The 25,238-nt window shown below is 42.7% G+C and overlaps 1 protein-coding gene across 3 annotated transcripts; it reads left to right on the top strand.

Moving 5' to 3' along the window:
• Positions 1 to 462: 462 nt before the first annotated feature.
• Positions 463 to 24,780, top strand: ANXA2 (annexin A2). Of its 3 annotated transcripts, XM_072345303.1 has the most exons (15): positions 463 to 542; positions 1,136 to 1,198; positions 1,303 to 1,364; positions 6,619 to 6,678; positions 10,091 to 10,190; positions 13,564 to 13,658; positions 16,224 to 16,337; positions 18,667 to 18,757; positions 20,071 to 20,150; positions 20,462 to 20,521; positions 21,153 to 21,246; positions 21,613 to 21,708; positions 22,666 to 22,724; positions 23,393 to 23,515; positions 24,391 to 24,780. In XM_072345303.1, exons 4-15 carry the CDS (start codon positions 6,631 to 6,633, stop codon positions 24,448 to 24,450), a joined length of 1,020 nt encoding a protein of 339 aa, XP_072201404.1. In that variant the 5' UTR covers positions 463 to 542; positions 1,136 to 1,198; positions 1,303 to 1,364; positions 6,619 to 6,630; the 3' UTR covers positions 24,451 to 24,780. The 3 variants fall into 3 exon arrangements, with proteins under 3 accessions (XP_072201404.1, XP_072201403.1, XP_072201405.1); XM_072345302.1 differs by lacking the exons at positions 463 to 542; positions 1,136 to 1,198; positions 1,303 to 1,364 and adding an exon at positions 3,219 to 3,355; XM_072345304.1 differs by lacking the exons at positions 463 to 542; positions 1,136 to 1,198; positions 1,303 to 1,364 and adding an exon at positions 3,334 to 3,404.
• The last annotated feature ends 458 nt before the right edge of the window (positions 24,781 to 25,238 follow it).

The following is a 25,238-nucleotide window of genomic DNA, read 5'->3' as shown; positions in this document are numbered from 1 at the left end:
GTTGTTTTGTTTTGTTTTTTGTCAGAAAGGATTCAGAAAGAGAGCAAGCGAGGTCTGTGTAGATGAAGGAGCCAAGCGTTCCATGGACAGACGTGAGTGAGAGAAAAATCTTTTCTGAGCCGTTGACCCCATTCGTGTTCATGCTATTGCAAAAATAAATCTTGGATCAGAGTGGAGCTTAATATTCAAGTTAGACACATCGATTCTCTGGTGGTATTACATAAGATAATGACAAGAAAAACTAAAGTTGTTACTGGAATGGAAGAGAATAATTGAAAGAAAAGAGGAAAAGAATTGTCAAACAATATTTAGTAGTAACAAAATAATTGGAAAGTTAGCAGTGTAAATGTCACTTGAGCCTGAGGGGGTTGCATGGATGTATGCATAGGATGAACAGTCACAATCGGCTGTCGGAAAGGAAGAATGAGAATTAGCACAATCACATTTGTTTTTCCATTCTCAGGACTGGGGAGCTGCAGTCAGCAGAAGAGCTCTCCCTTCTGTGGTCAGCACACAGGAAGGAGGCCTGAGGTCACAAATAGGTAACTGGAGCTGAAGTAGATGCAGGTTATTTGAAAAATTCCTTTCTGTGCAAACATTTTAAGGGACTGCAGGGACTAAAAGTAAGTAAAAGCCTTTTCCTGGCACCGCCTGACTTACAGGCCAGTTGCTGCTTGTCTCTTCCAGTTAAACATCTGGGCTTGTGATAAGTGCACTCCTCCCAGCCTTCCATCCAGCCTAATGCTAACTGTAGTTATGCTAATGTAGTGCTAAGCAGCAGTGGCTGTGGATCAGAACCCGTTGAGATTTACCCTCCAAGCTTTGAGGTAAACCTTTAGAAATGACCCGTGTGGCTTACAAGCTAATACCTCATTTTAAAAAGTGATTCAGGCTCTTGGCTGCTGTTGTCCCATTGAATTAATTTCCTTTCCCTGTTTGGCAGATGCTATCTTTCCTATTTGTGCAGTTTGACCGCTGCCTTCTTTTCAGCTAACTGGTTTTGCAGAGTGTGTTTCACAAAGAAGAGAGGAATGTGTAGTATTTCCATGGGCAGGATCACCAGCCTTTGGTATTAGGAGATAGTTGGTTGCTCGCCAGAAACACTGATGTCTTTTCTGCTCTTCATACTGCTTAGATTCTCCAGCTGGTACTAGTGCCTCTGATGTCAGTTGACCTACATAAGCAGAGACCAATTCAGGTAATGTATTGTGATGTAAATATAATGTTCATATCTTCATGACTGTAAATGCAGTTACTCTTTTTCCTTATTGTTTTGTTGTGTTGTTGTTTTAATCACTGCAGCGGCCCCTGAAGCTCGTGGAAGTTCGGACAGGTTGCTGAATGTGAGACTGTTTAAAGCTGAGGTGAGTCTGTGATTCCAGGATTGAATAACTGACTGTTTAGCTGGGTATTACAGCCAATGTGTCCGTGCTCTTTCCAAAGGTGTTGGAATTGTGGGAAAATCTTTTTGTGCTGTACTTAATGTAGCTAGACCAATAAAGGTTCACCTGCTATCAGAGCCTTTTCAACCTGTTCATGTGAAGATCTAGTTAACCAAAATTAATGGTACCGTATGGCTTATTTTTAGAAGTATTGAGTGATTAAAAATAGAACAGTGTTCTGAGGAAGTTGAGTAGTAGTCTCATTAGGAGAGGCTGCAATAGAGGACAGAAAGGTAAATGGACCTTCTGTTAAGAGTATGAATGTGCTCTTTGAGATTGGATGGATTTGTTAATATGTGGCTTGGGAGATTTGATACAGGAATGCAACATGTGCTGCACGTTGGCAATATGTTTGTTATGTGGAAATGATTTTCTTTTCCTGCTGAGGGTGTTCTGCTTATGTTTTTCTGCTGCTTTGCTCTGAGAATGTTTGACTGCCCAAACCATCCCTGAGGGACTGTGCAGCCATTAGTAAGGACACTGCCTGTCTGGCATCTGCTCAGATGCTCATCCCTATTTAAATCCCCCAGTGAATATTGCAGCAGAGCGGCTGTTACTTCTAGGACTGTATCTTTCATCTGTGAATCACCTTGCCAAGTCTCCAGTGATTCTTCTAAGAAGCCTAAGAGGAGGGGGAATTGTATGTTGAACTGCTGGTGACAGCCTGGTGGAACTGGGATGCCCAGGAATCAATTTTTAAAGCAGATCTGTGGCCTCCCCAAAAGCAAAAACCTCATGAGCAAAGCGAAGGCAGTGCTTGCAGTGATGTGCTCTGACTTAACATTGTGCCACAATGAGCCTTTGCTGATGGTGGTCCTCCGTGTCTCACATTCTTTTACTCAGAACTCCTAACATGATATTCCCATTCTGCAATGACTGGTTGGTGCATCCTCTGTTTTGCTCCGGCCCTGTGTTCAAAGCCCAGTGTAAAGCCTCTTCCCTTCTGAATCTCTCATTTTGCTCCATCCCAGTGGTTACTGGCTTCTTTGTCCCTTAGCCTGTGTTCTGTCTCTGCTGCTTCCCTGCTTTTATCACTGCTGTTTTTATGGCCAAGCCAAATGCTTTCTAGAAATGCATTTTTTCTTTTTAACTGTACCTTGTTTTTTCTGACTGGTCTCACACCTGTGCCGTGGCAGTTTATTTTTCCCTCATTAGGCTAGCATGACTTTGGGTTTCTTTTTCTCATTTGTTTCCTTGTTACCCCTTTCCTCTGGGTGTGGTTTACTACGTTACCGCGTGTGCACCCGTGAGCCTTGGGCAGAGGTTGTCTATCCCTGGCTTCTCATGCGCAAGGTACTCAGGCTTCCTGTACTCCGGACTTTACACGCTAAGCTCTGCGAGCTGTTCATTCAATACTGTTGCTCTGAATGGGGTATCCCCGCATCTGCAAGCTGCAGGGAGTGCGGGCCGGGCCGGGGCCGCCCGATTTGCTGCGCCTCGCTGGCAGCGCAGGGCTCGGCAGTTGGCTGTGGCTGACGTGTCGGGCCTCCGTGCCGCAGCGCGGCCGTCGCTCGTCCGCTGTGTTTGAAGGAGCGGTCCTGCCCTACCTGCCGGCCTGACCCTCCGCAGCAGGGCTGCTCCGGGGCACCCCGCACGAGGGCCGTGCGGCCGGTGCGGGATCCCTGCGCCCTGCCCCGCCCCGGGGCGCCGCTCCGGGCGGCACCTTTAGGGCGGCCCCAGGGCCGGCTGCGGCCCCGCGAGGAGCGGAAAGACCGCCCCTGCCCTGCCCTTGCCCACCCCGTCCCTTGGCCCTTTCTGCTCTCGCGGAGGGCGCGGCCGGGTGAGTCAGCGCCGCGGGTGGGGGCTCCGGGGCGGGGAGTGCCCGCCCGACCCTACAAAACCCCTCCCGCGCCGCTGCCGGCCCCAGCCGCCGCCGGAGCAGCCGCCAGAGCCGCTTTGCCCGCCCCGGCCAGGTGAGCCCCGGGGCTGCCAGCGCGGCACGGAACGGGGCAGGGCCGGAGGGTGGGTACAGCCGGGGGTACAGCGGCTGCCGCGGAGGGAACGGAGCGGAGCGGAGCGGGTGCTGCCCGGCAGCGGAGCGGGGCGGTGGTTGGGTGCGGCCGCCCCGTTCCTCTTTTCCTGCGGCTTCGCCCGCGCGGTGATGTCCCGTGGGCGGCTTCGCGCAGGGTCGGCGGGGCTGAGCCGGGAGCTCCGTGTGCCCCGCGGCGGGGGGTGCGGCAGCGCCCGGGTAAGAGGAACAGTCCCGTACGTCGGGCTTCCCCAAAAGCCTTCCAGCGAAGGCGCGTAACGGTTCTGCGGGAGTAGCGGTGGGGCCGTGAGTTCCACCCCGAAACTTCGCTTGCCGCTTAAAGGCCGCGTTCGTGCGAAGCTGCGGTGAAGGCGACCACAGAGAAGCTCCCCCCCAGTCCGGCGGGATGCGCTCAGCCCTGGGCAGCCGCCCTTCCCTGCCCCAGGGCGCTGCCGGCGCCCCGCAGCCCGAGGGCGCAGCCCTTGCACGGGGCGGGGCCGGGCTCCCCCCGGGTTTCCCTCCGCCCACGACGGCAGCGCCCGGCTCGGGCGTGGTGCTCCGGCCAGGCCCGCAGCGGAGGCTCTTGTGGGGGCTGCTGCCCGCCTGAGTCAGCCCTAGTGTGCTTCCTTCTGCCTGAGCTGGAGGGCGGAGGAACGGAGCCTTTTATTTCAGCTGCTGGAATAGTGAAATGCTCTCGGGGATCTCAGCATCTCGCTCATGTTGGGCTTAGTTCCTTTTATCTTAGCTGTTCTGATGTTCATATTCAAATGCTATATCTGCATAGGGATATATTGATCCTGGTGTGAACGTTGAGAGTTAGAGGATCTTTTGGGTCCTCTGTGCCGCTGAGTGATCCCTCTGCAGTCCTTATGTAGCAGCTGCCTGTGATAAGCAACCCCAGTGCGTGTGGTTTGCATTACCGTGGAGTCATTTCCATTGGTGGGAAGTTCTTCCCATAAAATGTCAGAAACTGAATAACTTGAATTCCAAGAAATAAAGGCCCTTATTTTTGTGCACGCACGGCACCTTCTTGGAATGGGACACCTCCTGGGCTGTTAGCGGTGTCTGTGGAAGAGAGCAGTTCAAGGTTTATGGTAGTGTGGTTGAATGGTTTCCTAGATCCTTTTCTTTAAAGCTAGTTTTTCTCTGAGTAGTGCCTTTGGATGTCCTGCTAAACCTTACAGCACGCCCTGCAAGGAGAGGGCCTGGCCCATTGGTACCAGCAGTCAGCAGTATACAATGAATGATTTTGAGTCCCTAATTCATTTACACTGAGGCATTTACACAGAGCTCCTCCCTGCTGCATCCCCTCCGTTGCCAGACTTCGCCCTGGCTTGGTGGCCTGACACAAATGTGTTCTAAGTTAAAGTTTCCATTCTCTCATTCTGGGGATGCCGTTTCCTTGGCTCATGGGATGGGAACACCCTTTGCCCAGTTTCTGTCTGCAAGCATAGATTAAATTCTTCAAATGATAGCTCTGCTTATTGAGCAATGTTGTTTGTGTGTACCTGGCATGGCTTTCCTCCATGAATCACGGTGGGTGTTGGGTTGTTTTTTTTTCTCCCCTAACTTTGTGTACCTGAGCTGTCCCTGGCCATCAAGATGCAGAGCTGCTGCTATGTATGCTCTGCTGTCACCAAACAGCTGAGGGAATGAGGCAGTGATGTAAGAGTAAGTTTTAAGTCAGAGATTGCTGGCAGTGGTGGGGGTCTGGGCTCAAAACAGTCATCTCCTTGAGCAGAATAACATCATCGTGCTTCAGAATTGCATAGTTTGATTTTAGGAGTAAAATCAATTGTAGAAACTTGCCTTAAGGTTTTAAAGTGTCAGTTTACGTTAGGAGGGCAGATGTTGCTTGTTTCCAGTGTGAGGAAGAACAAGTTAGTGCACGTATTTTCTATTTACATGCTCAAACCCAACCAGAACTTGTCCAAACGGCATCAGATTCAGTTCTCACATACGATGGCATTACAGAGCAGGGTGTGACAAGACGTGCATTTGCTCTGACTAAAGCTCTCTGCAGTTTCTTGCAGAAATGCATTTTGTCTTTTGCCAAGGTGCTTCTGAGGATTGGGCGGTTGCTATAGTACTGTTGTGTGCTGATGGCACAAACCTTCCAGCTCCAGCCCTACGTGAGGGTGTGATCGTTCTGTTCTTGGAAGCCGTTCAAGTGCTTTGTTCCAACAAGCCCGATTCAATGTGGTTTCTGATTGACTTAGAAATAGGAGTCTTGTGAAAAGCTTTGAGGAAGATTATACTGCAGTCACTTTGCTTCTGTTTTCACTGGCGGTTTGTAGATCTTTGTAACAAGGAATGCTAAAGGACTGGAACTGCTCATCCCTGGTAGGTTGTAAAGCTGTCAGAGTACAAAGGTCTCATTGTTAGGCACTTCATTTTATTAACATAAACATGAAGAATTTCACAACGCAGGAATATGCCGTCCATCTCTAACCAGTGTAAGTGTGCCAACAGCAGGTAACAGCTTCTTGCCGTTTCTGCTGCCTATCTTTAAGAGGCTGTGCTGGAGTTTTGCACTGAAGAATACTCTTGTGTTTAATTTCTTAAGTAATTTATTTTATTGAAGTAAATTGCGATATGGAAATATGATGGGCAATCTGAGTGGAAGAATTAGTGAGCTGAGTTTTGGTTCTACAGTAAGTCATTTACATACAGCCTTTGGCTTCTCATCTTTGGCAAACAGAGAGAGTCCTTTTCAGCAGAAACAGCACTGCAGCACTGGCAAAGCTCCCTGACCAGAAAGCAGAGCTGAAAAAAAGCATAGTGCTGTAAAGTGCATTTATCAAATTGATGTTTGGTTTTGCAGTGTGAATAATTTGTTTCAGGGTTATTTTTTTTTTCCCTAATTTTCTTCGCACGCTTTAGCAAGATGTAGTGCGTTTCAGGGAAGTGGCCAAGTGATACTATTCTATGTTGCAAGGTGTTACTCTAGCTGTCAGAGTCTGTGTTACCTAGCATCTAATGACCATGTTACCAATGGGTGTTTGCAGACTGGCCCAGGTCAGAATGAGAACCTCTCACTTGCATTATTAATGACACTGTGGCTTGGAAACACTTAAATCAGCTTACTTGCTTGCAATTAGCACACTCATTGGATTGTGTTGGTTTCAGTGATGCAGTGCTTCAGGACTGCATTGCCTGAGACTGTAACTGTAAATATGTTTATGTCTGTTTGTTTCTCTCCTCCAGCATTCTGTCAAGATGTCGACTGTCCACGAAATTTTAAGCAAGCTCAGCCTGGAAGGAGATGTAAGTATTATTATTCAAAGCATATTCAATGCCATATCTTTTCTTCCTTTATAGGATTTTCTTCCAGCAGTTGTGCTGAGCTGTACAATTTACAGGATTCCACACATTTCTTCTACTTAATCTTATCTTGACTAAAAGCTTAGTTAGCAATGGTCTGCTTTCAGTCATAAAGCTGCCATAAACCATCCATAGGGAAGTTGTGTGAAGTGACGAGATCTAATGACAGCTCAACCAACTGACCAGCAGCATGAGCAATATTCATGTGCTAAAGGCCATATGGAGACCAGAGAGCAAATTGGCTGCCTAGTTTGGTCATTCCTGTTCTATTTTGAAAAGCCTATGGAGTCCTGGTGTTGGTTGGGTATTTTGCACCACATTTACACTTGCTCAGTAGTTTTGTCAAAATACAGGAAAGCCACCCTTTGATTTCTTGTATTGCAACATTGATGTGAGGTTACCAGTGCATTGTGAAGATATTGTGTCATCAATCTGTGGTTCTGCAGTTGATAGTGAAGAGGAAGTGAATCTCATCTATGCATTATTTCATTGGCTGCTTACATGCTTACTGTAATTGTGAATTTTACAACCAGTAAATGCAGACCTGAACATGGCACAAGCAAACTTTTGGGCTGTTTTTGCTACTTGTGAAATAAGTTATTTGTGGAATTAATTATATATGATCGCTGTGAAAGCACTATTGAGAAGAACTGAGTACTGCGCTGTAGGTAAGTAGCAAAGCTGATTTTGTACTGCAAAAGCAGTTAACTTCAGATTTCTTGTCAATTTCCATTTACATGGAGAGTTTCTTTTGGAATATTTTAGCAGTGTGTTAGTGGTAGATCTGTTTCTTCTGTGAGTAATTGGTAAAAGTCAAACCTGAGTACTGCTGCATCAGCATTTTCATCAGAGATCTTACCAGAATCTAAGAGATAATAGGGAACTCATCTGTTCTGTAGGGCCTAAGCTGGAAGCCAGAGCTGAGTAGCTAGTTCACATAAATGATTTGCCCAGTTCCCCTGTGCAGTGATGCAGCTTGTAAACTAATGTTAAGCACAAAAATTCAGCCACTCTTTTTCTCAAAACAGTTTTTTAACCTTGATGGTATAGAACGGTCCCAGCTGAACCCTGTATTGCATGTTAAGGGATCTGTACATTCTGCATCATTGCTCTAGCAACTGGTCTGTTTCACAATCAAGGAACTACATTTACCAACTGGCACGCGTGCTTTAGGCTTGGACTGCCTTCTCTTTCCTATATGGGAAGGAAGAAGTTGAGCTGAAGTTAACCAGTGTATGCCACTTCTACGTCTGTCTGCAGCAGAGAATAGAGAGATTATGTGACAGAGATCTCCTCAATGCGTCTCCTCGTGTGCTCTCTCTTCACACTGGAAATTGGGAGCCTGTGTTTTTAGTCATGACTTTATAGGTTACTTGCAGGATGATGGCAGGCAACCCAGTTTTCAGATATAACTGGTGGTTTGTTTGAAGGCAAAGAGTACTTGAGATAGAAATGTCTTGAAAGGTTCTTGGGTTTTTTTAGAATAAATTGAACCATATAAGCTTTCCTGTTAGTGATACATGTTCTCATATGTTCTGTTTTTCCCAATCTGGTTCAATTCCTCAATCTTGGAGGAAGTAAAAGAGTTGTAGGACCTCTGAAATACAGTAAACGTGTGGAGAAAACAACGTTTTTCTGCTTTAATCTGGCCCAAACTGCTGGGTGTTTACACACAAGGGTGAACTTTTACTGCCAAATCTGGTACTGAACCAAATGCAAAGTCAGCTGGAAAAACTCTCCTCTGAAACCATACAGTGGCAGACCATATTGTCTGCCAAGGGGTCTGAGTCCAACTGATTACATACTGTGTGAAGGGACACGTGGGGGCTCTGACTGGCCCCCATATAGCTCTCAAATAGCAAATATGCTGCTCTGTGTTTTCTCCATGTGTGATATGGTCTCACAGTAAAATACTTTGTCCAGATGACTCAGAATAAGTGGAATGAGAGACATCCAACTCTGGTGAGGCTCACCAGGTTGCATACATCAGGTTATCCAGCTGTGGTTAAACAGAAGTGCCACATGGTTGTGTGTACTGATGGGCTTTGGAATCCTTCAGGCACCCAGATTTCTCTACAGTGGCTGCTGCCAAAGGAATCTGGTCCAGGTGTTGCGACCTCTACAGGACAGCAGCAAATGTACCAAAATAAATAAATAAATAAAAAACTCTTAGAATTTTTTAGTTAAAACTTGTCCTCATTTTAATAATTCATGTGTAAAAAGGTCCTCCAGATATATTAGGGTAACTTAGTACTGCTTATGAACCCTGGTTTCTGTTGGATTTAGGGACTGAAACAAATGTTTCCAGGGATCTTTACCAAAAATCTTAATCATTGGTTCATGAGGGAAACAGCTATGGTAACTTCAGATGTTAGTCACTATGTATCTCTGCTGCAGTTTTAAGTCTCGGAATTGGATTCACCGTCTTTCTCAGCTGTTGATATGAAAATCCATGGTTTAGCTTAACCTGCCCATGGGAGGTGATGTGAGCTGACATTGATACTTGCAGCAAAGCAGCTGAGAAGATTTCACCTTCTATACTATTGACCTCCTGTTAGAAGCTATAATCCTCAGGAAACACAGTCATGAACAGCTGATACAATCTGGTAACTTCCAAAGCATTCCAGCTGTTGGCTTGGTACCTAACTGTCCTCGTATTCTTAGCAGTGGTAATTTGAAATGTCATTTGGCTTTGTTAGCCTCATGCTGGTTAAACCAAGTCATCTGAGGCATGGACTTTGAGAAGGAGATGGTAAGTAGCTTGTGCGTAATGGAAGCATAGGCTTGAAAAGATTTGGTCTTGCATCTAAAATCCGTGAGACAGAGCATGAAACTTGTTCCGACTTGTTAATTGTTAATCTTCCATCTCCCCTCCTTTTTTTAATTCAATCTTTATGTTGTGTAATTGTACCTTGAAATCTGAAATAGGAAGTTGGCTTCAAATCTGAAATATTTCAGACTTACTGCAACAGGTGCTTAAACTATTGCTTTTTGTAATCAATTTCCTTCTCCTCTAACCTGAAAGCACCAAACCTGAGAAAATAAGGATTTAATGAATGCATTTGGAATGCATTGGATTTTTGCTGCACTCATGTACAATATCTGTTCGTACAGATTCTTTTTTAAAATAAGCGTGTCTCTGGATGGACTTATGAACAATGCACACCTGGGGAGCAGAGTTTGGTAGCAGAATTCTATCTTCATAAATACCCAATAGTAGTTATTAGTTATTGCATTTGAGAATGTGAGTAAATAACAGCACATATTAACTGCAGCAAGAACAGATTGCATTTACATAATTTAACTTTGGGGCTTTTTCTTCCCCTCCTCTCCCCTTCTTTGTTTTTCCCCCTAGCATTCTCTCCCTCCAAGTGCGTATGCTACAGTTAAGGCTTACTCAAACTTTGATGCTGACCGGGATGCTGCAGCCCTGGAAGCAGCCATCAAGACCAAAGGTGAGGAACTTTGGCTTTGACTCTATTTTTTAAGTTAGAATACTGGCATGCAATTAAAAAGTACAATGTCTCACAACCACCGTGTTAATATCCTTCATCTGGCTACCTGCTTTAGGAAGATTTCTCAGACCTTGCTGGTGAAGTCCTGACAGAATGATACTGAGCTGTGTAAATCCATGCTTTAGAAGATGTTTTAAAAGATTGTGCCCCAAAGTTGTTCAGACTTGCTCAAAATGCCCTCTCTTTTTTCCTCTGGATTTGTCAGAACTTCCAATTACACTAATTTTTATTTATTTATTTCTGCCACTGGAAATGAAGTGGCAGCTTCTGTGGCAGAGCTTTGAGACCAAGCTCTGAACAACTGGTTTCTAAGGGATTATTGGATTGGATGTTTCTCCTACTTTCCAGCTTTCCAAGCAGCTGAATAGGGATGGTTTGAACACTTTTGTACCGTGTTTTGAACAAAATGTTTGTAGATCTTGCATTGTTGTAAAGATTATTGTTTCTATAGAAGCAACAGAATCTAGTTTCTGAAATGATCTGGCAGTATTCCAGCAGCAGGGCAATGTGGGAGCTCCCCGCTTCCCAGAGCCAGTTAGGCTGGTGGCATCTCATGTCTGTGCTAGGATCCACCACTTGCACTGATTGATGGGAGACCAAGATGGGGTGGGGGAGGTGCAGTCCTGTGGAAAAGCCTGGCATGCTGATACAAGCAGGAGCTCAGGGAACATGAACTGCAGCTCCTGAGTGGGAGCACCTTGTTGGTTCTCCTAGGGCATGATCCTTGACCTCGTCCTGCTATAAACACAGAAAAGATGTGCCAGGCTTTCCAGACTTTCTCCAGACCAGAGAAGCTACAGCTGGGCCCAGCTGGACCTGCCAAGTCTGTTGCCTACATTTCAGGAGACAGACAAATGTAAAAGCCAAACAGTTTCTCATCAGAAAGAAATGCCAAGTCAGTGCCAACAAAGCACATGTCTGACTTGCTACAAAATGTGAAATTGCCCCTCCCTAATAAGCATGAGGCTTCCATTCACGGGATTTCTTTTATTTAACTGGAAACAACTCTTGCATGCTTGTTAAAGTAGGTTAAATTCTGGTTTTTAATCACTTTATGGTCTGCTTTTAGAAGTCCTTTTATAAGAGAGGAGTAAAGTTCATTGTGTTTGGCAGAAAATGCTTTGTAAATATGTAGACTTTGGTCAAGATTTAATGTTTTTTAAAGCGAGCAACAATGTTCGTTCTTGTTACTCATCGATAGAAATGCACTGATGAAACCTACCCTGAAACTTCCAGAGATTTTAGTGAACAGCAAGGAAAAATGTTTGAGCAGCTCAACTGCTTCACCCCGCCTCAGCAGATGTGAGTCAGCATCCTGTCCATGCAGCATGATTCCCAAGTGTGCAGGGCAAGCACTCATTTTCCATGAAATGCCAGAGCAATGCATTAGCTCATGTTTCCATCCTCAAAGCATTTGAATTAGACACTTGGATGTAGTCATTTGCGGGATGCTAATCTATCACAATTGTCAGAAGAATTGAAAATGTCATTTGCAAAGTGTGGTTTAAATTTTAAACTCATTAAAACGCCTTAAGAGATGGCTCTATGCTGTAGCCTGCTTAAGGGCTGAAGAGTTCTGTTTGTGTGTGTGTGTTTGTATGTATGTGTGCACGGCTGTTTCTGGACTGGGAGAGTTTGCTTTCTTTTCCGAAAGAACACTTTAAAACACACAAGCTGTAGATTATGGCTGAAGTGTACAGTCAGCATGTTTTCAAACCAGAACTTCTAAGACATGTTATGCTTTCCAGAGCTTTGTTGTTTGCAGGCTGAGCTTGTGCAAATAAGAGCACAGATGTAGGTCTGCCTCAGTAGGAGCTAAGGTCACAGAGGACAGTATTTCATCATGAAAAATGTTGGCAAGAAGGAGAAATAAGTCTGAATATTTTGGACTCGACTACTTGTTGCATATTCTGTGGCTAAAAGGCTTGTTGTATGCAGGTCACTCTGAAAGTAATACCTCCTGTTTATTTCCATGAAAACTAGAACAAAGAGCACAACAACACTATTTGATAGAGCAAACTCTCAGCTACAGGACACTCTTTTTTTGGCATTGTCACCACTATTAGCTGTGCATTTTTGCCAGCAATGAGCTGCATGCTGCACTCATAAAAATCTGTATGGCTGTCTGAAATGTGGCTCGTCTTTCATGTTGCTGTACCACTGCTGGAATACAGCACCGCTGTGCTCACATCCACTCTTTGGTCTCCATGCACATTCAGCAAGTGTCAGTGAATGTCAACGGGTGCCATTTTTTCCCCACTTGGAGGATTTCAGTTCCACACCTCTGCTCCGTCTGCGCTTCCATGTCAGACACCATTCTGTCAGACTGCCCTCCTGCTGCCATCTGTCGCATGGCAATAAAATGAAGTATTGGTGGGAAGGTTCCGCCTCTACTGTCATATCACCAACATCCACCTCTGATCTCATGAGCCAACACAGTAGAACAGGAGGCGTTACTTTCAGAGCAGCCCTCATATATCTTCTGTGTTTGCCTCTGTTAGTAAGGAATATAAGTGTAGATTGGTTCTGGAGTGGATCTGAGATCTGCCAGTTGCTGCTGATCCATTCCTTACTTTTTGGTTTCTGTTAAAGAATTAATTTATACAAATGTAAAAGAAACCATTTGTTGTGTTTGCTGTGGTAAATACAGAGACCCAAGTCAAAACTCTGGACTTGGTAGGGCATCTATGTTAGAACCACCTCTTTTCTTCAAGTGTGGCCTGCAATTCACTGTGTAAAAATAAGGACAAAAAAAACCCAAGAACCCAGTTCCTTCCAGTGCCCAAAAAGCCAACAAAAACCAACCCACAACAAACCCTCCTGTTACAGTCTGAGTGAACACAGTGTACTGTTTTATTTTCCCTTTTATTTAATTTAGAGTATTAGTTAAGTGATGGGAGGTGAATTAGAAAACATAGCTGCTTTATTAAGAAACCTTAACTAAAAACACTCAGATGAAAGGATGGGCTTTAATTAGTTCATGTTTGTGTCAGTTTTAAAGCATCTGTTCTTCAGCAAGTTTTTTTGCAGAGTATTGACTGAGCACAAATGAAGCAGGAAACAGAAGCAGCAAAGCCGATCATGGCTGAGACTTTGCTGATGCCTGTACATGCCTGTGCACACAGAGTTCTTCACTGCATTGAAAATTGGGGCTGTCTTCATGGCCAGGACGTTACACATACCAACTAATAATATTAGAGCAGTTGAGCTCTGCTCCAGACTGTGCATGTGCTGTGTTTTGAGTGTCAGAGAACACAGTAATACAAAGAGAAGAGATCTGCTTTAATTCTTTATCTTCTGTCTGTCTTTGTAGGTGTGGATGAAGTTACCATCATCAACATCCTGACGAACCGCAGCAATGAACAGAGGCAGGATATTGCCTTTGCTTATCAGAGGAGAACCAAAAAGGTAGTAAAACATGCAGAAATAACAATTCTTAATATTTCTCTTGTAGGTAGTAAGATTTTCAGGCCTTGTACATCTCACAATTAACTGAATAAATGAGATCATACTATTCAGCTTACCTTGTCATTGGAAGCTAAGGTGCATTTACTTTGTCCAAATCTGTTGAAGATTTCCTAACACTTGCAGAGATCACGATGGGTGACATACCAGCCAGCTGGCCACCAGACATGTTAGTGAAAAGCCATTGTCAGGGAATGCCTCAATTTGAAGGCAGCAGTGAAGAGGAGAGGCTTTATATTTACTTATTCATTTATTGTATGGCACCTTAGCATAAGGAGAATATTCTGTTGATAAATGTAGCTTAAATGAGAAAGGACTGCAGTCGGTTGTGCTGAAAGGGCTGTAGACGTGGAACAAAGTGATACACTGAGCTGAACTTATCAGAAATGTGTGCACTCGTCTACTGATGGAAAGAAATCTGTAAAACATTTGCAGCATTCTGCACAATGAGTCTTTCTGTCTGGAAGGCAAGAGATGTTCTCTTGACTTTTGAAGTTGAGAGTCTTACTATAATTTAAGTTTTATGCCCACATAGAAGAAGAAATCTGTGTAGAATTGGGATTATGATGAATGCATCTCTTTCAGGTTTGCCAGACCTCAAACGGTAGTCCTCCAATAGCAGCCCAGAATGCACATCCAAATGTAAATCTAAAGTTTGGAAATCACCAGCTTTATGCATGGCTGATGCAGGCACATACATGCAGAAGCTCATACATGCAGAAGCACATACCAGTTGGACATATGCATGTGTTGGTGTGTCTGCACCCTGACGGTCACTCTCTTGTGAGCACTGGGGGAGTTTCCCATATAAGCTGGACCCTTGTAATGATGTGTGTCACTCAGAGCGCTGCTAAATGTTTTGCATGACCACAGAAATGCACAGTCAAGAAAATCTACAGCTTCTTTCACCTAAATGTTATCTCTTCCTTTACCTTTTTTTCTTTGTTGCAAACCAAGAGCAAACTGAATTTATCAAGTACAACAAGTGCCAAAGGATAAGCAAGTACAGAAATAATGGAAGTGTGCAGTAGAAACCACCAAGCATTTGAATGATAAGAGAGGAGGAAATGAAATACAAAAAGAAGTATCTTGAACTAATATGTGTGTTTCAGGGCAAGTATCTCATGGATCTCTTTGGCAGTGTGTTGTACTAGTCTGCTCATTTTGCTCAATATAGCTGCTTGTTTTGTGTTGTTGAAATAGTTCATTATAACAGAAAATCTCAGGTTGACATCCTTTCTCATTCCTGTGAGTTGAGCTAGGGCTAATGGGAACTACTGATATTCTTGAGGGACAGTTTGATTTGTGAAGTCCTTCCCTATTACCAACATTAATGGAACTACCATTGACTACTGGGGAGTCTGCATTTGTGTGTCACCAAAACTGTGTGTGGAACTTTGGATCCAAATTTGGGTTAGTGTATTAGAATATCTCTTGAGCTAAAACACATAGATGTCCAGAGCTCGCTATCTTGATCAGTCAGTGTAGTAAGCACATGCAATGTTTGCTGTAGCACATACATTAATGTTCTGGATTGAGTTGATGACTTCAGAAGCAGACTAAGTGCCCTGGCTGTTTAACTGCCTGGTATAAACACGTCTGCAATTTAGCTAAGGTCACTTTCTCCTGCAGTTCTCCCCTGTCCCCAACCTCACAGATTGTTCATATAAAGAGCAGCAGCTCTTTTCTGTATGCTACATACCTACCTTCAGCTTAAGGGCAGTAATGGCCTGTGTGAACCCTGAACTTGGTTCCAGGGATTTGAACTTTGGAACTGCACTATCATGAAGCTGGTGCTGCCTTTATTGAAGTTACATCTGAACTCATAAAAGATGAAATTCCACTGACTTTATTTGCTGTGGATTTGCATGCACTCTGATAGGCGAACATGCCTGTTTCTTCCCACAGGACTGACTGACAGTTTTAACAACAGACTTAGGATACACAATTCTGCTTGTTTTAGGGATAATTTTTCTGCTTTCAGGGATTGTTGTTTTCCTTCAGCCAGCTGTTCAGGAACTGGACCTTTACAGTGGAAAAGCTATGCAGTTTTCCAACTTCTCAGCTAGCATAGGGCTGCAGTGACAGGAAAAACACAAATAATGTGGTGCTACAGGAAAATCTGTGAACGTCTGATGGAGAAGCGCTGACTGCAGGGAGTCAGGCTCAGATCCATCGGTGCTTATTAGATCTAATGAAGTGTCAGTGCTTCAAGACTGGAGCTGAGCTGCTCAGAGTCACTTGGATGTCTCTGCGTCATGCTCTGCAGCACTTTGCCAGCCGCCGGTGAATTTCTTCTTATTTTCAAAGGAGAAGAAATTCTCCATTTGCCCTGGCTTCTTACTTAGGCTTTCACAAAACAAAAGCTCTTTGTGTTCCTTTTCCTTGTCAGCTGTGTAAGAAACACTGTGGCAGACTTGGAGACTTAAAGCGCTACAGGCTAAATTTTCTGGAGATCAGAAGCGAGCTTTAATTTTATTCTTCCATCTTGTCTCCTTTATTTTACAGGAACTTTCTGCAGCACTTAAGTCTGCCCTGTCAGGTCATTTAGAGGCAGTGATCTTGGGCTTGCTGAAGACACCATCACAGTATGATGCCTCTGAACTGAAAGCTTCCATGAAGGTAAATGAGCTTTGAAATTTGAATGTTATTCTGGTTTCACTATCTTAAGAATGAATCTGGCCTTTGTATCCAAGGCCGCAGTTTTCAAATATGTCCGCTGTTAGTGGTTTTTTGTTTGTTTTTGTACCACAGTTTATGTATCCACCTGCACAGCATTCAACATCTGAGTGTGAAACAAAAGGAATGCTGGAACCGTGTGATTTTTGAAGTGTTAATTAAATGCTCTTCTTAGGGGAAAAGTGCGGTCAGGAATAACTGATAGGCTGCTATGGCAGATTGCTGCTCTCATTACTGCTCTTAAAAATAACCTACATGTTCGTAGTACAAAAAGGTATAAGAGAGCAACTGCTTGCTGGAGCTGATAAATCCTTGGCTAGCATTTGTAGGTGGAAAAAGTAGTTCCCACTTACTGGGTCATTTTGAAAGAACATCCTGTACCAGATCTGCCTCTGCAAAGAATATGAGGAGGAGGAGAATGTGATGGTGAGATATCAAAGCAATCGTGAGAAACTGCACAGCAGTGACTGAACTTACTGAGCTCAGACCCCTACAATCACAGGCAAGCATGGAATAAATGGCTAGTTTAGAAATATCTGCTCTGCTGGCCACTGAAACAAGACTTGCTTACGCCAGTGCTCTTGCTTGTGTAAGCAAGTGTATGGCTGGAGTCTGTATATATAATTGGCCCTTACATTTCAGCTTCTTTATAAGGTTGATGATTGATAATTAAGAACAAGCATTAAACTGTATCTGCAGGAACTTGTAACAAGACAAAGAGCTGATGGATTAATTTGTCCAGTGAAAGATGAGTAGAAAAAATAAAATGCCAGTACTGAGATGGCACTCCTGTAATTGGAGGCCAAATCCATTCCTCCAGCAACCAGGTGCTGCCCTCTTCTGGTTTAAATATACACTATACATAATTTGCTGAAAATCTGATTTTTTTTTTTTTCTTTTTGCAATTATTTTACATTTCATATGTCTAGGATGGCCATATGCTTATAGAGTTTATCTGCTGCATTTACAGCCTCTATCCTGAGCTATTGCTTTATTGTCGCCATAGGCATAGAGTATTATATTCTCTTAGTAAGTCAGATATTCTCATCTCCCAAGCTTAAATTTATCTTGGTACTGTTCTTAAACTACAATTATAACTGGAAATCAAAGTTGAGTAAAGAAGGGCCTTCACTGAAGAGTTAAGTGATTTTTCTGGAGCGTATTCTTACAAAATGCTTTGAAAATATGTAGAAAATCTTCAGTTTTGTTAGACTTTATTTCTTCCCTAGATATGTATTAGGAGTTGTTTTGAACTATAATAACTGAGTAAGTTTAGAGCACATTGATCCAATCATATATAATTTTATATATATGATCAAATCATATATATTCTGGAGTATCAAAATTCCTCCAAGGTTCAGCTGATGCGTTTTGATGTAGTTTGTTGTTTCCTTTTAGTGCTAATACACATATTGTTTATAAAGTGGTAGTATTGCTGCGTAGTTCAAAGTACTCTCACTTCATTAAGTTTATTTCAGCCCTGAAGGAAGGTAAACAGAAATCTTATTACTACAAGTTGGACCTTGGTCGCAAAAACTGCTTTGGAATGTCATCTCAACCCATTCTGCTTATGGAATAGATATATATATATATATATATATGTGTGTGTGTGTATGTATATATAGGTTATCATCCCAAATACCTTTTTATTCCTTAGTATATCTAATGGCAATACAGTTGCATCTGTATTTATGCATTGTGAAGTACACAGTATGGATGGGTGAAGAAGGGACTTGATGGATCTTTTCCGACCTAAATAATTCTGTGCTTCTATTTATTAGCTGGAAATCCAGAACGTGTTTAAATCTTTGTTGATGTAGAAACAAGGCTGAGACAAATGAGCGCATCATGCTCAGCTTTGCATTTGTAGTGGAGGAGGCCTGTGGAGGGAGGTTGGACAGAAAAGCAGGGAAGAATAGATTTGTTGCTGCCCATTTGCATGCTAAGAATCAACATGGGCTGCAATTAGTGGACCTCTTTCATTTATGGTGGTGGTGAAGGTTGCTGAGTGTTATGAAAGACACTCATAAGAAACATGTCAGACAGAGGTACCATCAGTTAGATAGTTGAAGCTGTCAGAATAATATTTAGCTGCTAAAAATCTGCTGTTCCTCGGACACATTACAAACCATCTCTACAGCTACCAAAATTGTCTTTGAATGGTTGGGAAACTGTTAGAGAAAAGATAATGCAACGTCAGTAACGTATTTTGAAGCTGTTGAAGCGTGTCTGTGCATTTCTAGCATCTAACTTACCTGTGTATGTGTTCCAGGGCCTGGGAACTGACGAAGACACACTTATTGAAATCATTTGCTCACGGACAAATCAGGAGCTTTATGAAATTAATAGAGTCTATAGGGAAAGTAAGTTTGTTTTGAAAGTTTTGATGCAGTATGTTTGTACGTGGAGTTGCTTGGCTACGTTCCCCTTAGTGTCGGTTTGATTGAGATTCATACAACACATCTGCTCTGTTTTATGTGGGGGCATAAGAAATTTTGTACTGGCATCTTGGATATTAGTGTGTTTATATAGTTTAATCTGTTGTTTGGTAGCAAACAAATTTACTACTCATCTGATAAGCAGCATCTGAATATTCTTTTGTAAGCTACAGACATTCTATGCATGGTGACAGAACCAACAGTGACAGACTTGTGGATTGTAGGTTCAGTTACACAATAAGCAGGTGAATCTGAAATCCAGTGAAGTGTGTTTATAAGTTTATTTGGGAGACCTGCTGGAACAGACATGAAGTAAAACTTCACAGAAGTACATATTCTCTTTTTTAACCGTTCCAAAGTATTTTATCTGATTTCAGGTATAATTCTTAGTTGATTATAAGTAGATATGAGAGTGATGCGAGATCCATCCTCAAAAATATTCCCCTCTTTTAATATTCATTATATTTTTATATTGACTACTCTGGTCGTGTTCATCGTAATCAGTAGTGCAGCTGTCAGTACCTGTTTGTTTCCCCGAGCTACAGAGCTGAGCTCACCAGAAATAGACTGAAATGGAGACTTTGCTGTCTGTTAATGCGTACCTGTTGTCCAGCAGTTCTGCTGAGGTGTTGGCTGAATCAAAAAGGGCAAGCAAAATCAGCGTGGTCTTAATGAGGCATACTGGAAAAAATCATCTATCAGTAAAGAGAATGTTGCTGCTGCAGATTAGATTGCTGTCAAACAGGAGACAGAAGTGATTTTGTAGCAATGTGGCATGTGATCATTTGAAAAAGAAAGATGTTGAGACACATACTGGAATCCCATGCAGGGTTCCTTTGTTTTATAATAACAGTTTCTGTCTTTTTGCACGAAACTTGTAATTGCAATTGTCTAGTTGTAAATTCATGAATGGTGAAGGTCTCAGTGCACTGGTTTGCAAACAAGCAGTCGCTGGTTCAGCTCAAAGCAATATTCCCTTCTTTTCAATACTCAGACTTGCATGTTATTGTTCCACGTTTGGCCAACAGGCTTTGATTGCACGGGATCTCCCATGAGTAGCTGATAGCAACATTCTTTCTTTTGTATGCAAGAATGTGTTTGTTTTCCTCCCCTTCTATGTCTGACTTTTATATGGTAGCTGTTTTTCGGTGTGCATAAAATGCAGTGATTAACTACTGTGCTTGTAAACAGGTATTTGTGGGATGCCCTTAAATGAAAAAGAATTTTTTGTTTTCTAGTGTACAAAACAGAACTGGAAAAGGACATTATATCAGACACGTCTGGTGATTTCCGCAAGCTAATGGTTGCCCTGGCCAAGGTAGATCTGTTCCAATTCTTCCACTTTTCCTAACGTGCCCCCCCCCCAATGAGGAGTTCACTGATGATTGCCAGGAAAACAACAGGATTTTTAATTCACCTTTAAATTTTCTTGTATTTTCACTTCAAAATAAATAAATAGATAAAAATTGAAGGGCAACATATTTTGATAATGCCACTGTTCATAGCATCTTCATAACGGACAGGAAACATGCCCATGTAGCAAATAGTGACTATGATTAGTGAAAGAAATATAATAAATTGCTTGAAATCTATTAAAGTTCTTCTTAATCTTGCTATTCTCATTTGAAGGGCAAAAGGTCTGAAGATACTTCTGTGATTGATTATGAACTGATTGACCAAGATGCTAGGGTAAGTGTTAGTAATGGCCATGACATGTCTTAAGTTGATTAAACTTTGGGGGATATTCAGAGTGCAAATACTGTGAAAAGGAAAAGAGTTTCTGAGATCAGATGTGTGTGTTTCAGATCTCTCTTGCATAGCAACATGTGAATGATATCAAGGTACCTGCTGTTTGCAGTCCTGATACCAGTTTTCATGGGATGCTTACCCACTAGTATCTGTGCAGAAGCACTCTGGTATGTTGTGTGGGCACATAGGAAAAGAGGTCTTTTAGCCGAAGGAAACACGTGCCTTGTGAAGACTGGTGGCAATCGAGCAATTACAAAAGATTTAGGAAGAGTATCTTTGAACTTAGTGGCTGGTAATGCTGTTGGTTATACCTGTACCTTACTAAGAGCAGTTCTCCTAAGGTAAACACAGCTACATTTGGAGCAAAACCTATAAATAGAGGTAAATAAAGTCATTAGTCTTGGTTACAGGGTAGATCCACAGACCCTGTCCTTGCTGATCAGCCGAAATGTGTGTGTCCTTTTGGGTGTCTCCCACTGTCACAGCTCCCGTAGTGCTGTTTTTCAGTAAGGAAATGGTCTGTGTTTGAAATGGCTTTTTGTGTGACTCGTGATTTTCGTTCTTTACCCAGGAGCTCTATGATGCTGGTGTCAAGAGAAAGGGAACTGATGTTCCCAAGTGGATCAACATTATGACTGAGAGAAGCATTCCACATCTGCAGAAAGGTACAATTTAAAAGACAGGTTTGCATTTTATCTCCTGTAAGAAGCGGTAACTCTTTTGTTTTACACGGCTTTCAACTAAGTGTGAAAAGCAATCAAAGAAACGTTATTCACACACAGATTGCTACAATTTTTAAAGTATCTGTGGATGTGTTAATCTCAGACTTTTGATGTGTATAGATGTCTTTATTTTTACACGTGTGCAACCACTGTTTAATGGTATGTCATGCACACTGAGAAGAAAAATGTTAGAAATCTAGAAAACAGCTGCACGACACCTTGAGAGATCCTTTAGCTTTTCATTCTTTTTTTTACTTTTAACCAGTCCTAGTTTGATGTTGATGGGATCTGCTTTCTTGCTTGTAACAGTGTTTGAAAGGTACAAGAGCTACAGCCCATACGATATGTTGGAGAGCATCAGGAAGGAAGTTAAGGGAGATCTGGAGAACGCCTTTGTTAATCTTGGTGAGTTACCATAAAATAAAGACTGTGTTTAAATAGTATATTTTCAGTGCTCTTGCAGTGTGCTGTGATGAAAATAGGCCCAGCTTCCTCTGTATCACTGGAGGAGAAGGAAACTGGAAGGGCTGTTATTATTGGATCTGTTTGTATTTCAGGTACTGAGAGGTATCATACTTTGTCCCTCTGCAAAATATAAATCTTGCTGAAAAGAAAAATGCACATGTTCTGTCATCTGTTGTTAGTTTCAGTATTGAAGCTTAATGCTTGTTTCCTCCATATAAAAAAAGGTTGGAACTCTAGCTGTGCACATTAATAATTTAACATGGATAGGCTGGAAAGCAAGCAGTGTGTGTGTGAGGAAGGACAGGCTGTGGAGGATACCATAGGCTAAGAACAGCTAATTTTGCTCTGAGTTCTCTGAAGTAAGGGTAAATAAGGTGAAATAAGGTGGGACTGGCTGCTATTGTGGATGAGATGAGAATACATAGGAAGCTGCCAGGTTTCACAGGACATTCTTTAAGAGAAGAATCCATTTCAGGCTAAGGGAGAACCAAGCTGAATAAGGCTAGCGCAGAATCAAGACAGCTCAACCTTGAAAGGGACACTTCTCACCTATTAGCATACAATGAACGTTTTCAGGAAAAAAAGGTTGTTCATAAAAGTGAAAGATGGACTCAAGAGTGAATTGTGTGGAGGAAAGTTTGCCTTCTGAAATTAAACTAGCAACAGAGGGCAACGTTTCTCAGCTTGCAAGCATTTGTGCTTCGATCACAAGCGCAGCCAAACAGTTCCTAAATAACAATACAGGTAAAAACAATTTCTCTTTGCCCCTTTTTGGGGAAACATTTGGTGACTACCTTATTTTGACAGCTTACCATGCCTTTGAAAAGGCTCCAAGATTCTGTGTTCTATTCTTACATGTGCAGAATGTTTACCCATCTATCATCTCTCCCTCTTCAGTTCAGTGCATTCAGAACAAGCAGCTATACTTTGCAGACAGACTCTATGATTCCATGAAGGTAAGAGAAGATTGTTCATTCTACTCATTACCTTCTAACCATTGTTTCGTCAGAGTTTTATCCCATAGATGGTTTTATTCATATGATATGTAAATGGCACGTGGATAAAACAACGATGACCTCATATTGTTCACAAGCATTCTTTAATAGCTTAACTCATAGACTATCTATTAATATGCATCTGGTATATAGAAGTACAGGGGAGAGTCATATAACAATTATCTTCATTATATCAGTTGATCATAATTACCAAGGTTAGATGCTTCTTTTGTAGGTAAATGCAAGCTGATAGCAGAAAATCTGTTTATTGAAATGGAAAAATAAATAACTAAATTTGCCTCAAAACATTTTATTGAGAAAAGGTATAAAAGAGAAATATGTGATGACAGGCATTAACATGGAGACCTCCTGGAAAACCAGAACTGTGGCTTGCAGTCTAAGTAGCTAGATTGGTGTCTAGAAGTTAGTCAAACTGCACTGGTGAGAGAGGTATGTTTGTGATCAAAGTCCTGGATCACAACAGTAACCTTGGTTAGAAGGTTTAATTCGCTGTACCTTTTACTGGTGCTACTCAGTTGCCTGTAGTTTGCTGTATGTCCACCACATCGATGACAGCATCCTTTTACATGTTTCATCTATTAAAGCTGTAAATGTCAATGTGCTCACAGGGCAAGGGAACCCGTGACAAGGTCCTGATTAGGATTATGGTCTCCCGCTGTGAGGTTGACATGCTGAAAATTAAGAGTGAATTCAAGAGGAAATATGGAAAATCCCTCTATTATTTCATCCAGGTAACTTCTCAGCATCCTGTATATATTGGTTGTATGGGTCTTCCAAGTTCTTTTCTTTGGATTAATTCCACCATTAAAATTCATGTGAGGTATTTTAGAGGCTGCAATGAAAACAGTAGGTCATTACCATGCACAACTGAAAACATGTTTTGCTTTGTTGTGTACCACTGGTACAATTCCTGGCAGCCATCTGACTTATATAGGCAAGCTTTGCCCAATTAGTTGATGTGTTATAAACAAAAATTCCATTCACCTGCCTCTATCCACAGACCAAAAGCAATGAATTGCTCTGGGATTGCTGAATTAATATAGATCTTCTAAATTGTTGCTTCTATTCACTCCAGTGCCTAAGGAGTAGACTTTTATCAAGAGTGATTTTTGTGATATTAGGAAATATTAAGCGTTAGGTTTTATTTAATTGGAAGTATATTAAACGAGCTCACACATCTGTTTAAAACCTGATCTTCTACCCACTTTACATCTGCATTAGATGAAGTTGCATTAAAACCTTAAGTCCAAATCTTTTCCCCTAGTAAGATGTCAATATGAAATTATAGGTGAATTTTCAAAACAGCGAACATGCTGTAAGATTGTTGTGGTGATCAGTGAGAAGGAACAGAATCAAGTCCTTCAGCCTTCCTTTGTTGTCTTGCTTTTCTTCTTTTTTGCATTAAATCTCCCTATGGCCTTGCACGTATGTTGTAAGAATGATAATCATCTCAATTCACACAAGTAAAACTTGGTCTAGATAGTTTCCTTTGGGCTGGCAAAGCTTCAGTTGTGAAAATCAGCCCCACAGGTTTAGAATATAACATATACACCCTCATATTTTGTTGCTGTTTCCTAATACGTATTTTGCCTTTTCCCCTTTATAGCAAGACACAAAAGGCGATTACCAGAGGGCGCTGCTGAACCTGTGTGGCGGAGAGGACTGAAAACTGTGATGGGGGAAATGGCAGCGCGGAGACATGCCTATCCTGCTCTTCATATTACTGTAACCCTTGACAACCTCGAGCCGCCATGCGTACCCTGCCCTGCCTCTAGACCTGCCGGACCGCTGGCAGCGTGCTTCCCAGCAGCAGCGCTCTGCTTGGCTCTGCCAAAGCTCCTAACAGCCTGAAGCCACAGAAACTAACATTCCCCAGAGATAAAGGTTAAATGTGCTTGTGGAGAAGGCCTCTCTGTGTAATGTTTCTAATAAAACATAAATAAAACTGATGCATCTCTCTCAGATGTTTAGAATCTGAAAAAACTGGTGGTCAACTGATGCTTGTGCCAGCAGTTGGTTTGTTTTTTTCTCTGTCCATAATTCATTACTTATGGCTGAAACCTCACCTTTGTCCCTCAAAGCCTTTCCCATTTAGCGATGCTTTTTTTAATGAGAAACACAGCCCACTCTTGTGATAGTTTTATTTTCCTTAAGCGTAACAGCAAAGCTCAAGCCTCATCTACGTGTTGTGTCAGTGTAAAACACGGTCTGAGTGCATTCAAATCTGACACCCTCCCGCAGGCCGCCCGGCCCTGCCCCAATAGCCGCTTCCCGCCCGTTCCCGCCCTATTTCTCCGGCGGCACGCGCCGTTCCCGCCGTGTGACCGCGCGCCCCTCGCGGCAGCGCCTCAGCCTGCACCTGTTGGCGGGCGGCAGCGTTCCAGAAGGTTCCGGCCCGCCCCAGAAGGTTCCGGCCCGCCCCAGAAGGTTCCGGCCCGCCCCAGAAGGTTCCGG

Source organism: Excalfactoria chinensis, chromosome 10, assembly GCF_039878825.1.
Source record: "Excalfactoria chinensis isolate bCotChi1 chromosome 10, bCotChi1.hap2, whole genome shotgun sequence".
Classification (NCBI taxonomy): Eukaryota; Metazoa; Chordata; class Aves; order Galliformes; family Phasianidae; genus Excalfactoria; species Excalfactoria chinensis.
Note: the sequence above shows the minus strand (reverse complement) of the source record. Positions and strands in the feature narration are given on the sequence as shown.